At 39.9% G+C, this 16,543-nt stretch overlaps 1 protein-coding gene across 3 annotated transcripts; it reads right to left on the bottom strand.

The window, feature by feature from the left end:
• Positions 1–403: 403 nt before the first annotated feature.
• zfyve27 (zinc finger, FYVE domain containing 27) lies at positions 404–13,836 on the bottom strand. 3 transcript variants are annotated; one of them, XM_084716057.1, is made up of 14 exons: positions 13,398–13,836; positions 10,901–11,132; positions 10,161–10,231; positions 9,866–10,052; positions 9,058–9,153; positions 7,797–7,909; positions 7,588–7,706; positions 5,467–5,538; positions 4,521–4,541; positions 4,262–4,282; positions 2,173–2,314; positions 1,976–2,022; positions 1,779–1,860; positions 404–1,662 (listed from the first exon to the last, which is right to left on the bottom strand). In XM_084716057.1, exons 2-14 carry the CDS (start codon positions 11,128–11,130, stop codon positions 1,592–1,594), a joined length of 1,272 nt encoding a protein of 423 aa, XP_084572183.1. In that variant the 5' UTR covers positions 11,131–11,132; positions 13,398–13,836; the 3' UTR covers positions 404–1,591. The 3 variants fall into 3 exon arrangements, with proteins under 3 accessions (XP_084572183.1, XP_084572184.1, XP_084572185.1); XM_084716058.1 differs by lacking the exon at positions 4,262–4,282 and having other exon boundaries at positions 13,398–13,831; XM_084716059.1 differs by lacking the exons at positions 4,262–4,282; positions 4,521–4,541 and having other exon boundaries at positions 13,398–13,819.
• Positions 13,837–16,543: the final 2,707 nt, after the last annotated feature.

Here is a 16,543-nt window from a genome sequence, read left to right as displayed (position 1 = left end):
TCTGCTAATTGATTCATGAAATACAAATTGCCCCCGATAAATGTTAGCAGTGGAAACAAGGAGCTAAGATAACGTTAGCTAGATAAAGTTGACTCTTTTCTGGTTCCTTGAATATCGTGGGGTTTACTTCTGCTACTTTACTGTAACAATAGTGAGCATCCCATCCTTGTAAAGCATTTTGTAGCATAGCATTTGCTAAATTGAGGTGACTTTTACAAGACTTACACAATTTGTACTATTCACCCGCTAGTTAAGCAACTGAGAATAATGCTAGACCCGCAATTTAGTAAGACAATTGCATTTTGAGACACAAAGATGTATACATTCAACTTGCATGTCTATAGGTGCAGACGGATCGGCTGGTCAATATACGTTAACGTAGGTGTTTGCTGTACACGGAAACTAGCATGACTGAAATTTGCGTAGGAATCGATTAGCAGAATCAAAAGTAGAATTTCGTAATGACTCCTGTGGAATCAAAATTTCTGAATTAATTGGAAACACCTTTTTACTTGAGGTCTGGTAAATAATGTGCGCACCATCAAGAGGAACATGTGGGTTGCAGTGGCAGCAGACACAACTGGCAAAACAAGAAATAAACAAATACATTGTCCTCAAAGACATGGACAAACTCAAAACTGATGACATGACACTGTAGACCAGCTGCAGGTCAAAGTGGATTGGTGGACGGCAAACAAGACCAACAGAAATTCCTTTACTGGCCAGCCTGCGTAAAATCTGGCAAATTTAGAGCTTCTTCACCAGTCATCTTCAATCTGGAAACATGCCAGATTTAATATATAATCAGTGCTCTAGGAGGGACTACTGCCAGCTACGGGTGTGGTTTTAGCTGTGACAGCAGCGAGAAGCGTCCAACAGAGGCACTGATCTGACTGGTTGAAGTTAGCCTGTGTTAGACATGATAGACAGATGGTTCATCCAATCACCTGCCAAGTGTTTTTTGAAAGTGCCTGCCCTTTTCCAAACAGTTTCTAAGGAAGACTTCCCAGATGACAAACAACAAACCACCTGGCGTGTCAGGTTAAGATTTATACAGTGCTGGCCTTAGTCATGTTTGTACAGGAAATACCTCTCAGCGTTACAGTACAGGTAAACTGCTACACAGGGCTGAAGATATCAACATTCAAGTGGAATCAACTTTGCGGCAATGAGACACGCGTACAAGCAAAGCCGATGACAGCCTATGAGCTAATTTGTATCACCAGACACCACTAGCCCGATCCTGGCCTCCACCCTCCACCCTCTGCTCAGCAAAGGGAAAAAGGTCCTTTGATTTTGGCGCCATTGTGCTCTGTAGAAAGTCTCACTGATTCATAAGGTCCAGTTCTTCATTGACAGTTGAAACATGAAATATTTAACATATTACAGTAGGAGTCCCATAAGCAGTACGAGTAGCTAACAAGGGATGCAACTGGTAGAGACGTGGGGTGGGGGACTATCTTGCAGACAGAAGTGTCTTCACTTGAAAACCAAGGCATGTGTTAGGGTTTCAGTAACTTGGAGTAGGACTCAGGAGGGAACAGTGAATGACCTCCAGCTGGCCACTGGGACACAAGACTGGCACACCACCTCATTGTACCTTGATGAGAGAGGAATTACAGGCAGCGCAAACAAACACTGTCTCTCTCTGGGCCTCTGGAGCTGAAGGAGACACAATAATAAGAGAATACAATCAAAGGTCAAAGAACAGACGAGTAAGAGAACAGGGAGATGATGCAACTGTCATGAAACTCTGATGATCAGTTTCTCCTTCTCACCTGTTGCCCCCATACAAGATCTCAGCACCTTGTAGGAGCAGCAGCGGGAGCAGAAGCTGTTGCCACAGTTACTGCAGTTCCTCTGTAATATGAAGAGACATTGTGTTGAAGCTTGTGCCAATAAAAGACAAAATTAAACATGATGATGACGTGATGCCTAAATATATCCCCAATTCTTCACAAGTTTTCAGTCTCACCCTTTTCTTCAGGACTGAGAAGACGGCATTGCAGCTAGAACAGTTGCCTTGGGGGGAAAAAAGGACAGAGATAAATAGTTTTGTGAAAATTAAATGTTCAGAGCTGAGATGTGACACTAAGCTCAGACAGATTCTTCTTTCATTGCTGAGGTATAATAAGAGGAAATAAATCGGCGGATGAGTCAGAGCAGACTGACCTGTGCTGGTGGTGGGGTAGCGTTTACGCAGTTTCTCTGTCAGTTTGGACACCTTGCTGCGTATTGGCTCGTTGCGGCTCAAGAGTCCATTTTCGGAGATGGTGTCATACTCAGGCACTCCAAGAGGCCCGTCATCATCCTCCTGAGGAAGAGGGAGGAAGGACGGAGGGGGGGTCGTGGTGAACAGAGAAAAAGGCAGTTACATGATGTAAGCAACAGTAACTGGAGCTGGGTTTACTGGAGGATGAAAACCTGGCCAGGAAACTGAGCCAAGCTCAGTGACAGAGTGAAACTGGATAAAAATCATTGTGATGATTTCAGCCAGTTTGACTGATTGATGTCTGGCAGATAAATCAAGCATGATGATGACAACTATGAAGACTACTAGGGAGACAGAACGGGATGGAAAACACATGAACAGTTTACACGCTTGTACAGCTGTACTTCATCTATCTGCTAAGCATAAGCACACCGAACCCTCTAAAGAGCTGAGAAAAAAAATGCATTATTATATCCTTAAACTGCTGAAATCCTAATTAAGATTTGTTTACACCTTTATATCTACCTACTTTTCTTGTTTGTAATGGTCATTGATAGTGTTACAGGTGTTACATGATGTTTGGGCATACACCATGTACACTACTTGTTGGGCTGGGATGTTAACGATTAACACAAGATCATATGAAAAAGTTGAATCATACACCTCTAGAGACTGTATATCATGTGTCATGTTTGCAAAAACGATGCACACCCCATGTCAGTGAGTCTTCCTGGGTTTTATTTTAGCAGTATTATTGGTATACTATTTAATAAAATACTTTATGTAAACTGCTACATTTAGCTGTGAGCTAGCACCATTAGAAAATAATAAATAAATTTAAAAAATTAGATGTTAGGCCAAAATTTATGGAGTGTTTTTAAACTCATTGAGTTTTGACTTGTTGAGGTCTGGTCAATGTGAAGAACTGAAGCCAAACTAGCAGACTGAGTTAGCAGTGTGAGGTCAGCAGGAGGAAACATATGCCTGACAGTATGAGGAGACACGTCGCACACATGTCAGTTTATGTTAAAGCTACTACAAAGAACTTTCATAATGTGTAGATTTTGAAGGTCCCTGTTGTCAAAAGTGGTAGTGATTCCACTATAATAACAACAAATGATATTGTTCAAAATATATATTTTTTTTAAATAAAAATCTCCTGCTTCTCTGTAACCAGTTAATGTGCCACTCACTGTAACTTCGCCTGGGAAAATGTAAATGTAAACCTGGTGGCAGCCATTAGGAATAATTATAGGAAAATAGCTGATCTTTTTACTGAGGGTCTCATTTGATTATGCAGGTCATTATGAGGCATCAGTATTAAATTGAGACTGTTTCATAAGAAGTTCCTCACTGTGGCATCTCTACTGCATTTCTACCTCTAAACCCACCTACATTTATGTCTCTATAGCAACCTATATGTTCCCAGAATAAAACTTGTTAAAAGGTCTGTTCCCCACGTTCTGCCTGTGTTCAAAGAAGAACTTACATTACATTTAAAATGGTGCCATTTGCTATCAAACAGGTTGGTAAAACTCGCTCAAAGACACAACTATGACTTTGGATGGTACAAGATGACCAGAGAGTAAGAGGACAGAGAAGAAGAAAATAAAATAACTTGTTTTGCCGTAGAAAACCATCCACCTCACCCTCAATAAACAGGGCTTTCAGGAAACAGGATAACCCGTTTCTGCTTGCTATGTGTCCGACAGCAGAAAGACAATTTGAAAAGGGCAACATAAATCTGCTATTACAGGAGTTTCTTAGCCAAGGTCCCCTTACAAGAAAATATACTGGGGACCCCCTCATATATGTCCCTTGGAATGATATCCAAAATCTAAGACAACATCAGTGCAACCTACTGAAATGGTTTGAGGAGGGAAAAGCTGATTTCACTGATGTGATTTGTTTCATGAACAATGCCAGTTGCGCAGACTAGAAATGAATGAGCAGCCTGCACGATGGGATTATTATTATCACTATCACATAACTGGATGGATTGATGGATGGATGAATAGATGGGAAAGAGGCACTGGGAAATCCACTTACCACTAAGACCAAAGGTGTTTCCTGATCAGGAAGCAGAGCAACACATGAGAACAACGTTACCAGCTAACTCTGATACTCAGTGAAATTACACAAGATCGCACCCAGACCATGCTGCAAAGAGCAAAGCAAGAACTACACCACAAGGTCACCAGCTCACAACACATGAAGTCGTTGTTCATGTGTCGAGTAGTTTCTACAATGCTAGTTTACTGAGTGGCAGAGCACTAGCCTCTTCTAAACAAAGGGGGGCGACACTCACCTGCAGGGACATTGAATGCTCCTGAGATAAGAGGACAGCAGAGACAAAAAAACAAAAAAAACAAAACAGGAAGCAACAGGACATACATCATGAGAGGAGGATTTTCCAAACAGTGATGTAAGCTCCAACAACTGTCCAATATGTAATGCTGACTTTTTCCAGCTGTGTTTATTCTACAGTGCCTTCATAACATAGTCAAACCCTGTTACTTCTCTTTAATCTGTTATAGAGTTAATTTAAAATGGATTAAATCGGCCACAAGTGTACACAAAACAACTGAAATCTCTCATACATATTAGTATTCAAACGCCTTCTTATTGCATTAATTGTTACTGTGATATCTCTAAGAATATTTAATTTTGAGCCCATTCAACCTCAGTCAGGCCCTTTGATCATTTATAGATATGAAAAAATCAATCATTGTGATTTTATTGAAATAACCTCTTAACATTCTAGTTAGTTCGTTTAGGGGTGTTAACATTTTTATCAAAAGATTATCATTTTTTAGCAGGCTAATTATGTGAAATGCAACACTGTGTGCTTGTCATGTTTATTTTACTTTAAGTCTAGGATTACAAAAGTGCTTTTTGACGTCTTGTTGAAGTCCACCTGTGGCATTCAATTGTGAATGTACTTTCCATAGCCACTGTGCTTTAAGACAAATATGGTTGAGCAACTTTAGACAACATTCAAAGTGACTAGTGGACACGCAACACTATATGTTTGCTAATGCTTGTAATGCTTCTTTTTATCCTGGTGTTTTTTTTAAACATCATCAATCTAACAAGAAATGTCAGAGGCCTGCATGTCTTAAATTCCACCATCAGATCTGATATTATTAGTAAAAAGTAAAGTGAGTCAGAAAAGATTTTTAAAAACACTTAGACATTGAGTGGGAAAATATGTGGGATTAAAAATTATAATAGAAAAATTAAGTAGTATTTACCTCAATGGCATCCTTGAATTCATCATCAGGCTCTGCCTCCTCAGCTTCCTCCACACTGCCAGGAGACAGGTCCTGTCATCAAACACACACACACACACACACACACACACACACACACACACACACACACACACACACACACACACACACACACACACACACACACACACACAAATTAATATATAAAGATGGAGCTGCGAAGCACACTCCAGACAGCTCCAGAATCCCAGGTCATCACAGCATCAGCACCTTGGGAGGAGGTTGTGCTATAATTCATCTGTCTGAAGCTGAGTTCACACTACAGGATTTTAGCCCTGAGCTGATTTTGAAAGTCACTGACAAAAGCCCCAAAATCAGAAGCTAATTGGTTCCCACTTCATTGAGTGAGGATCCTATGTGTTAGCTGAAACTGCTTTAGACTGTATAGCCACTACTACTTCATAATTACTATTAAAGAAGTTATAAAGAAGTTCCAACTAACATGACTTCCAGTAGTGCTGAGACCACACTGCACACTGATGCTTCGATATTAATAATCTAATATCACTTCAAGTTTGTTTTCATGACAAAACATAGTTTGCTCTGCTGCTTATTTTAGACTTTTTTACAAGAGGTGAGGAAAGGAGAGAGCTGAGTTTTATTTCTTCAGAAACTAATGTTATATTATTTTGTGCTACAGACACTTCATATCCAGGTTAAAGAGGTACTGCACACTTAAAGGGATAGTTCACCTGCGCCTGTACACCATCACATCACGTCCACGCAGTTCGGATGGTGTGAACACGCACGTGGCTCCAAGCTAAGGATTTACAGTGAAGATTTCGGCTGAACATGGTGTAAATGACGTCTTTCAAGTGAGCTTGGCATGTTGGGGCTTTAGGAGACTTGGATTACACCAGACACAGTATGGAGGCATTTTATGTTTGTTTTTTTTTGTTGTTTTTTCAGTCTTTTTTTTTTTGTTTTTGTAAACTGGTCACCATTCACCTACATTGTTTGGGAAATTCTGTAACGCCATTTTACCATGAATCTCCAGCAGTGTTTTGTGGACTAAAAAACTAAACCCAACCTTTAATTGGTATAAGGGTGAGTATTAGTTGTAAATCTAATCACATTACTGTACTGTGATGAAACATGAATGCTGTTGTTAATATTGACGTTTCTTAATAAGCTTATAGAAATCTGTATTTCACGGGTTGAAAATGGCTCCACATTCTACCCACCCAATGAGTGTTACACTCAGTGTTCAGTCTGTCTCTGGTTCTGTGCCTTATTACCCATTACACAGCCATGAGGCCACGCCCCCTATAGTGATTGTCCTGTGTGCTGCACCTCGCCCCTCTTCTCGGTCCCGCTCCCAAACTTTTTAGCATTTTCTAAAATTATGTAGCGGGTGGCGTTGGGCTCAGACCTGGGGTGCAGTTACGTTTTAATTGACATACTTGTGAGTAAAGTATATGAACGGATAGGAAATGGGCTCCATCCTCCTTGTCCTGTTTCAGAACATATAGCTCTGGCTATGCAAACACAGCAGTAACATGCTGTACACTGACGCTGCAGAATTAATACACAAGTGTCACTTGTAGTGTGTCTTCATGACCAAATGTCTAGAGGGCAGACAGAGTCACAGGGATTTCTCCTGGTCTATGATCTTGTAAGTGTGACCCCCCTCCGTTACTGATCAGTCATGTAGTGTGCAAACCACAACCTCAAAATTCATAATCACAAGACACAGTGATCTGACAACTTTGAAAGTTATGCAGTGTGATCAAGGCATAAGCTGCTCATAAACAGTAGGGTCTTATTAACTGTATGATGCTGTATGATGCCATGCTGTGAGCCAGAGGCCTCGGAGCAGGTAAGGTCCCATTAATCTGAGTCCCTGTCCAAGCCTTTGCTCGAGAATAAAATCACGACAGAAAAGAAGTGGCTCTGTGGATGGATGGAGCAAATCTGTGCATGGATTTGCATTACTCGTACCAGATAAATACATTGAGAGCATGGGATAAACTGGATAAGAAGCTTACAGTCATGGTTTGGTTTTAATGTAAATCACAACCACTAAATCCGTCGCTGTTCAACTGCGCATGCACGTTTCTCCACCATGCTCCTTCCTCTCACCTCCAGACTTGTTGGTGTGGGGGTCCTGTCCAACAAGTTGCCCTGCTCCTGTTCCTCACACGTCCCTTCTGCGGCCTGGGCCGGGCCCAGGTGGAACAGCTTCCTGAGGTCCAACAAAACTGGAGGCACAGGAGAAACAACACTTCACTTCAGGTTTACTTTCTCAAATGAGAGTGACCGTTTGCTTCTTACAGACAGGATGAACTAACCTCTGCAGAAGTCTCTGTTCCACAGGAAGATGGTGCTGTTGAGCCCAGCAAGCACCCAGCCCACAGGAGCGACGTAGAGCAGACACACCAAGATTAACATCCCTCCATAGAACCTGGAGGAAGTCAAGACACACACAGACAAACCACCATATGAGTGAATGATCAGTATGTTCTTATGAGTAGATGGACATTTAATGCAGTTAATGATGTAACTAAAACAGAATTAACCACTATTTAATTTTTTTTCTGACAGAAATATTTTATTACTATTCCAAATTCAACCCAATTAAGTAACATTAAATTACAACGTGAATTTAAAACTAGAAGACCTCATGTCTCTGTTTAATTATGCTTATAACTATGACCTTAGATGCTTTTAATACTAGACCAGACACAACAGTGACAAAGTGTTTGTTTTTTCATATAAAACCTTTTAATAAAAGCAACACAAAAGGCAAAGAATTTGTGATCATTTTTATCTATTTCGGCCATACATGGTCATAATGGAAATTGCCACCATTATATTGTTTTGTTTTTTTGTATGTATGATGTATCTTGGTTACTTAGCAACTAGCACTGTCTCTGTCAAAGAAATTTTGCTAACATTCTCGCGTTCACCCACATTAAAATACAAATAATTAGACTAAACTGTCCTAATCAGTAGAATAATTGAATAATTTGTGGAACATAAAGTAGGGGAGACTGGGGACAGCTGCAACACTTTTGGTCTCAGTATCTATCACTTTCAGAATTTCTGTATTAGAGCTCTCATATTTTGACACAAAGTACCATTATTTACTACAGAAACCAACGTTGCAACTTTTTCTGTTTTATTTTTTTCACAGTTTAAAAAAATATGCACAAATGTGAAGCATAACAAATCGACCAACGACTGCAGCTGAATACACCAGGAGAGGCAGTACCAGGTTCAGAAAAGATGTGAGCAGAACAAAAATTTCAGTTTCAGTATTTATGGAAATCTGGCATTTCTGGTATTAAGGTAATCACAAAAAGCTGTTTAAATTTAATTTACTTTTCTTGCCAGTATTAGTTAGTGCTACTAAGTCTGTGTACATGCGGCCAATGACAACATCAGCGCCGAAACCAAGCATAACAAGTCTGTTGTGTCCATGAGCAGAACATTAGTAACGACCAATGGCTTGGCTGTTATAGGTGATACTGTCCGTGTGTGTGTGTGTGTGTGTGTGTGTGTGTGTGTGTGTGTGTGTGTGTGTGTGTGTGTGTGTGTGTGAATGCAGACCTCGAAGACTTGGTGTGATTATCCCAGTACAGGACTTTGTAAATAGCTTCTGCTGACACACATGCAGAGGACAGCATGTCATCCAGGTGCTTCAACCTGGTGAAGACAAGACACAGAGGCACACCCACAAACACTGTGAGAACAAAGACACACCTCAACCCACACACGAACAAATGTTCTGTAAACATATGACATGTGAGTATAAGCCACAGAGTGTAGACCTGTTCCAAAAAGGGCAGCTAGCCGATATTATATATCATTTATTTGATAATGGTACATAACAAAGAAAACAAGTTAATTTAAAGGTATTCTGTGGAGTCTGTGGCTACAAAGCAGAGCTGTAGGAAAATGGTTAGATGATCACAGATAAAAGTGCTTTGTTTTGTTTGACAAGGAGGAGGATGAGGTGACAAGTTTGGAAGGTCATAAGGGGTTGTTGGGAATTACAAGTAACGTAACTGTTCCCCAACTATATAGAAACAAGGCTGGGAGAAAATGACATTATGAATAAATAACTTATACACTTAACTTACTCATCTGCAGAGACGCCGCTGTGACATTGCCTCAATTATATCTGGGGATTTTTTCTTCCTGCATCTGCTCAAGTTCGTTCACTCATTGTATTTTTTGTTTTTGGACTGTTTTGACAAAACTATACACTTAACAACATCAACTCTGACTTCAGGAAACTGTTTTTTTCTACTATTTGCTGACATTTTATAGACTTACTTAAGAAATAATTTGTCAAGAAAATCAGAAGATTAATAAAAAAAAGAAAACAATCATTAGTTGCAGCCCTACAGCTTACAGGTCTTTGACTTCCAGCATGGCCTCCTGTTTAGTGAGATGCACTGTCAGCAGGTCTCTGCGGTGCACAGCGTGGTAGCGCCTCTTCTGGAGCTCAGTTTCCGAGGCTCTGCCCCCACACCTGTCCTGCAGGTAACCCAGGGCAGCAGGCGCACACAGTGCCACCACACCAACTGTGAACCAACCCACTGATACCAGAGAGGCAGACACAACAGCAAGATAATAAATTATTCAACCGCTTTTTAAAACACCAAACAAAAGCTGGATCAATATTAAAGCCTAATGCCTCATCTTACCTTCATTAACAGTGCAGAAGAAGATATTGAGGAAAACACAGACGAGCAGAGAGCACACGGGCATCCTCCATCTGAGGGATTTAAAAAAACAGAAGAAGAAAAGCAGATGACATTGAATACTTCAGCATGAACATGGCTTCCTGTCATTACTCCTTACTCCATGGTGGAAAACGCACCATGGAGTAAGGAGTAATGATGCTTGTATTTCTAATATACTCTTTCCTTTGTTGAATTTCTGTTCTTTGTTTTGTTTTGTGTAAAATTTGAAGCAGTTTAAGCTTAATGACCTTTGTCTCTGTGTTTGTCTCTCCCTCTTTCAGTCTGTTGCTCAGCCCAACTCTCAACAGCTGCTGGTGTCTCAGTTGTATTTCCCACTTTTCTTCATTTATTATCATACTAAACTGAATATCTTTGGATTTTAGACAAACACGACATTTAAGTGCGAGGGAATTTTTTTTACTATTTTCTGACATTTTATAGACTGCAACCCTTGATTAAAATGACAATTAACTCTAGTCTTTGCTGTAATTTAATAACTACTAATAAATTTCAGTTTGTGAGTTTGGGCAAGTAGATCTCTCAATATAAATATTAACACTGAATGCTGCAACAGTTTCAAAAATATGCAAGATTGTTTTTTAATTTTTGAATCTAAAACCAGAAACCCAGCATAGTGCCAGAGAACTTTAAGCCCTGTAATACGATGCTCAAATTGGCCACAGACAAACACACATACACACCCGAGCAGGAAGCGGGTCAGCTCCACAGCATCTGCAACTGGTTCCAGAAACAGAGCCATTCTCTTATACGACACAACCATGTTGAAGAGGTCAAAGTGTGGTGTGGACCGTGGGCTCCCCAACTCAGAGGCATCTGGAGACCCGGGAGTCTCTTTAGATAATGTGTTTACCAGCTCGCCCCCTTCACCTGTACCCTGTGAAGGGTCCTGGGACACGCTGTGCATTGTCATTCCTGTGCAGAGGGAGGAAAAGAAAGCAGGCAGGAATCAGAGGGTGGACAGGCAAAAAGATTTCTGACTCGCTAAAGAGTTACATATTCCAAACCCCCTCAAAACAAAATTTCACAGTTCAGTCACAGTGAGGCCAAACTGGCAAACATGCAAACAAACTGAAACTGTCTGTTCAGAAGGTGGTGGTGAAGTTGGGAGACTGTAGCCTGGCTCCAGGCGTCTCAATCACACCCAATTCCTGCTATTTTTACAGCAGCTCAAGTGAAACAACGCAGCAATTCAGTCTATTATCAGACCAGCGAGACTGAACCCTTTGATTAAGTCATCAGAAAGCAACTTAACGGTGTGTATGTGATGGTGAAGTGCACTCCAGTGTGTACCAGTACACTGTAACATTACAGTTATAGTTGGTGCAGCAAAGACTGTGCTGGGATCATTCTGGTCTACTGCTTGTCACATGGCAGCATCTGAGGCTGCAGGTATGATGTCTTTTGTCTTTTCACAGCTTTAAGTGTCTGCTGAGAAAATACAATCATTTTCTATTTGAATTCAGCCACTATAAGCCAAGTGAAGCATGTGTTTATCTGTCTGTGTTGTTTATGGTGCTATTGGCACAGTTTGCATTTTACTTACAAAGGAGAGCTGCAATGATTAGTTGATTATTCGATTAGCCAATTATGTTGTGTCGTATCATATTATTCACAATATATATTTAGGTTTTTTTTCAAGATTAAAAAGATCATATAGAGGGAATGGCAATATTACGGCAAAGGAGTTAATTCCAAAAAGGGAAGCAACTTCAGTAGCATGGAAGTGGTTTGGTTACAAAAGCTCAGATGTAGAATAAACCACTGTAAAATGTAAGAAGTGCCAGAAGACTGTAGCAACAAATGGAGCAATACAACGAACTAATTTCACCATCTGAAGTATCAGACTGAGGACAAGCTGAGGCAAGCGAAAGATCTTGTGAGGAGAGCTGAAGAACTATTGTGAGTTATAAACCAAAAATATATATCAATATTTTGCAGAGCTCCAGTGATTGATGATTACATTAATCGCCAACCATATTGATTATCTATTAATCAGTGGAAGTCAATTTTTTTAAGGAAAAAAGTGCCCAAATTCTCTGATTTCGCCTAAATATTTTCATTTACTCCTCTCTGACAGTAAACTGAATATCTTTAGGTTGTGGACAAAACAAGACATTTGAGGACATCGTGTTGGGCTTTGGTAAACACTGATCAACAATTTCTGACATTTTATGGACCAAACAGCTAATCGATTAGTGGAGAAAATGATCAACAGATTGATCAGCAATGGAAATAACTGTTACAGGAAAGACTTAAAAAATAGAACGTATGTCCGTGTGCTCCAGATGTTTGAACCTATTTTTCAACTGCCATGATTGTGACAGAATCAATTAACTGAGAAAATTATCGACAAATTAATCAACAATGAAAAAACTGTTAGTTGCAGCCCTCCTATTTTGTCATGCCATCATAAATACCATTGCCGCAGAATGCCCTGAAATACTGTGATATAATTTCAGCGTGATATCGCCCATGCTTAGACAATCAAAAGAAACTTAGCTGCCAACTATTATGATAATAAAGTAATTGTTTCAGCCATTTTTCAAGTTAAAAAGTCCAACATTTGATGGTTTGAGCTTCTTACGGATTTGCTGCTTTTCCTTATTATTTATGATAGTAAAATGAAAAGTCTTTGAGTTTTGGGAACAATTAATCAAAAATGAAAATAACTGTTAGGTACAGCCCTATTACAAAGAGCCATCAGTTCACATGAGCACAAGTGTCAAAATGTCTCTTGTACAATTATACAGTCAAATTCACTCTCTGCATTCAATCTCTCCTAGTAGAGCAGTAATTCCTGGTCAAAATGATATTTTCAGGTCCCTGATAGTTTTCAAAAGAGCTACATGAACTTGTACATTTACCTGAGTACTGTATTTTCAACCCAGGTAATCCTAACCAGTAATCACACGGGTATTTTTTCGGGTACACTCCGTCCCTGACCATCCACCTCTTTGAACACCGTGTGTAATGAAACTATTCATTGTGACCGTGAACAGCCCCGGAGAGGAGAGGAGAAGAGAGGAGCAGCACCTCCGTAAATCAGCGCTGTGGCCTGTGAGATGCTGTCAAACAGGAAAGTTCACTTGGCTTGCTAACAGAAGAACACTGTGGATGTATTGATGCTAATTTAGCCCAGCTAATATCGTCTGTCGTGGTGTGGAGTAGGTAAGTTACCCCGAGCCGAGTGTCCAACAACAGCCAACTTGTGAAGCAGCAGCAGCGGCGGCAGCAGCGCTGTGAAGAGCTCAGGCGAAACTAGCGAGTCCCACCGACATCATCAACCCGGAGGAAGAGAGAGCCTCCAAATTCAACCGTCCAGGTCACCATGACAGCAGCCTGCCCTCCCGCCTCATGAACCGGTCACAACGAGCCGCTTTTAAAAAACTGTCAAGCTGTCAGCGGAGAAAACCTGCGGGTAGAGCAGTGGTTTAGTTTGTGGACGGCAGCTGGTCCCAGCTAGCTTTGTGTTAGCTCTGTGTTATTCTGAGAACATCCGCTTCCTCGTTTAATCCAGGCCGACTAGTAGATAACAGAAAGGGAGAGTGTGACCGATGCAATCGATCACAGAGCAGGATGATCTTTGGCTGCACTGTTGAACTCATCTAGACTTCCTAAAATAACATTTTGGGAGCTCTACTTTGTGTGAAGGGCGTAGATATACATTATGTTGAAAAACAAATAAATGTATGCTTCTAATATGAAACAGTCTAAAAGTAAAGACATGTTTTCAGGCAACCATTCAGCAGCCTCTGTGGAGACCAGACTGTCTGTCCACACAGAGGACATGACGAAGATCCTTTACAAAGGTAACAGTACTAATATCAGACTGTAAAAATATTTCACTACAAGTAAAAGTCCTGCATTCACAAAACCTCACAGAAGTATGGAAATATTATCAGATAAATATATTTATACTAAAAGTGTTCATGTTGCAATAAAATGTTCCCTGTCAGTGTTATTGCACAGACCCCAGACAACAGACCCCCAACAAGGTAAAAAAAATTAAAAAAAAGCTTTCACATCTATGGCAGACTTTCACTGAGTGATAGTTTTCATTCTTTCAGGCCAAGGTTAATTTTTAGGGTGATGTCTAGAGGGGAACCCCAGACCTGTGAAAAAGCTCAAACCTCAAAGGGATAGTTCACCCAAAAATGAAAATTCAGCCATTATTTAAACACCCTCATGCCAACTGAAGGTCGGGATTTTTTTTTTCCACAAAACACTGCTGGAGTTTTGCAGGAAAACACTGTTACAGTATCTCCCAAACAATGGAAGTGACAAGTGTTTTGTGGACTAACAAAACTCAACTCTCAATCAGCATTAGGGTGAATAGATGACAGAATTTTCATTTTTGTGTGAACTGTTCCTTCGAATACTGATCTATGGAGAGTTTAGGAAATCACAGGTTCCCTTCTGGACATGAGCAGGAGGTCTGTTGTAGTGAGTTTCTATGGTTACAGTGACGCTCTCACTTTGAAACTTTCTGTGAGTTGGATCTTCTTAAAGTGTGAGTGAGCTTCTCTCACTCTTTCTGTCCAGATTGAGACGTTTCTAAAAAATTATGTAAACAGTTTGAGCTCCTCTCTCACTCTCTCTCCTGATCTCTGGCTCAGTGTGTTCATATACGGAGTCATAGGAGGCCATAAAAATATAAATCTGTAAAACAATAAGAAAAGAAAGGTGGGAATCTAAATAGTTAGTTTGATCTTATAAATATAGAAACAGTTTGAACTATAGTCCATTTCTCCAAAAGCTGGTTGATTAACGCACAGATTAAACTTCTACTGCATGTCTATATTGGTATCAACATATATTAGCCAAAGTATTTCATTTGATTTTTGGGTAAATGTTATATTAAAGCCTAAATATGTTTCTGAACTTTTATACTGCACTTTACTAGGATTTACAAAACCATGCTAAATGTACATTGATTACATCTGTTGACTATAATCTTTTGACCAGCTACCAAAGCTGTTTTGCCCCCTGAATGCATGTTCACCCTGTAAAGTTTGTAAACAAGAAACCTGTCTATATGTTGTATGTATTACTATACATTTCTGATTATTTAATAACTAATTCCTCTAGACTTCAGTCCAGAAAGAGGATTTTTTTTTTCCAGGGTTTTTAATTCATTTTCACTTTTAAAGGAGCAGTATGTGGACCTGCACATGAAAAATTGAGTACTGTAGTCCAAATAGCGAGTTAGTAACATAGATATTGAATAAGTTGAAATCCTATTGAATATACGACCTCTGGTTGAAGAGAGTTGTTTCTGTCCACTGTCTCCTCCACAGACTCGGGGAGCAAAGTGAAACACCGCAGGAGTGCAGGACGAGGACAACATGGTCAACTGACAATAACAAGTGAGGACGACGACTCCACTGTCAGTTGATCAGCTGTTCATAACTCTGTCAGTTGATGTAAAGTTCAGTCTGTTATCCTGAAACTAAAAGCCCACTGTTCTGAAAATACACACTCTGGAGTTTGAGTTCAGTGACTGCCTGTCTTACTATCTGTCCATTAGCATTTTGTTCAATTTAACTGTTATAAACATCTACGTCTTCTACAAGGTCATTAATGATTTCTTATGACTCATCAACAGACACTAACTCATTCAGAGATCATTCAGCATTAATCTGAACCCTGATTAATATGAAACAGACAAACAAAACAGTTATTCTGCAGAGAACCTTTGATCTGATGATCTCTGATGGCATATCATGGTCATATTCTGATTTTTTTACAGTAAACATATTACAGATTTATCCTTTAACTGAACATTTTAATTGTAGGCAATTAGTGCATGGATTTTAAAGTTCTGATTGTACTTGAAGAAAACCAGAAAGAAAGTGAGACAGTGTGTAGGAGTCTTTCTGCTTTTCTTTAAGCTGAATCTTCCTCTGATGCACCTGTCATACATTCAGGTGTGCAGAGACCTTTTTTTTTAATAAAAGTTCTGATTGTAAAGATGCTTTGTGAGGTGTCAAGAGATTCCCACCCTAATAACTAGGAAACTTACTGCAAACCTCTATTGTATTGGACTGAAAAGACATGGTGAAGCTGTTCTGCTGAGGTGTGCCCCACATTGTTTGTCTTTAATAAACACCATCATCTAAGGAGGTGGACTTGAATGTTCCCAAGGCCACCAACTTAGCAGTGAGCTAGTCAGCGATAAGGCTGAAACACTGTTTAAACTGCTTAAATGTCAACAAATGCTCTCAAGCAGACTGTCAGAACAAGATTAGCAGGCTTCTTTATATGAAAAAACAGCTGATCTACAAAAAAATACTCATTAGCATCATTAAATACTACATGAAGAG

The sequence above is a fragment of the Lutjanus erythropterus genome, chromosome 3 (genome assembly GCF_056507025.1).
Source record: "Lutjanus erythropterus isolate fLutEry1 chromosome 3, fLutEry1.hap2, whole genome shotgun sequence".
In the NCBI taxonomy this organism is placed as follows: domain Eukaryota; kingdom Metazoa; phylum Chordata; class Actinopteri; order Lutjaniformes; family Lutjanidae; genus Lutjanus; species Lutjanus erythropterus.
Note: the sequence above shows the minus strand (reverse complement) of the source record. Positions and strands in the feature narration are given on the sequence as shown.

What these genes read in the sequence shown, in the direction of transcription:
- zfyve27 (XM_084716057.1), bottom strand. Translation starts at nt 11,130, where the DNA reads ATGACAATGCACAGCGTGTCCCAGGACCCTTCACAGGGTACAGGTGAA. An exon ending in AGCATTCAATGTCCCTGCAG is followed by an intron (nt 4,283 to 4,520) that starts GTGAGTGTCGCC and finishes CTTCCTGATCAG; the next exon opens with GAAACACCTTTGGTCTTAGT. An exon ending in CTACCCCACCACCAGCACAG is followed by an intron (nt 2,023 to 2,172) that starts GTCAGTCTGCTC and finishes TTTCCCCCCAAG; the next exon opens with GCAACTGTTCTAGCTGCAAT.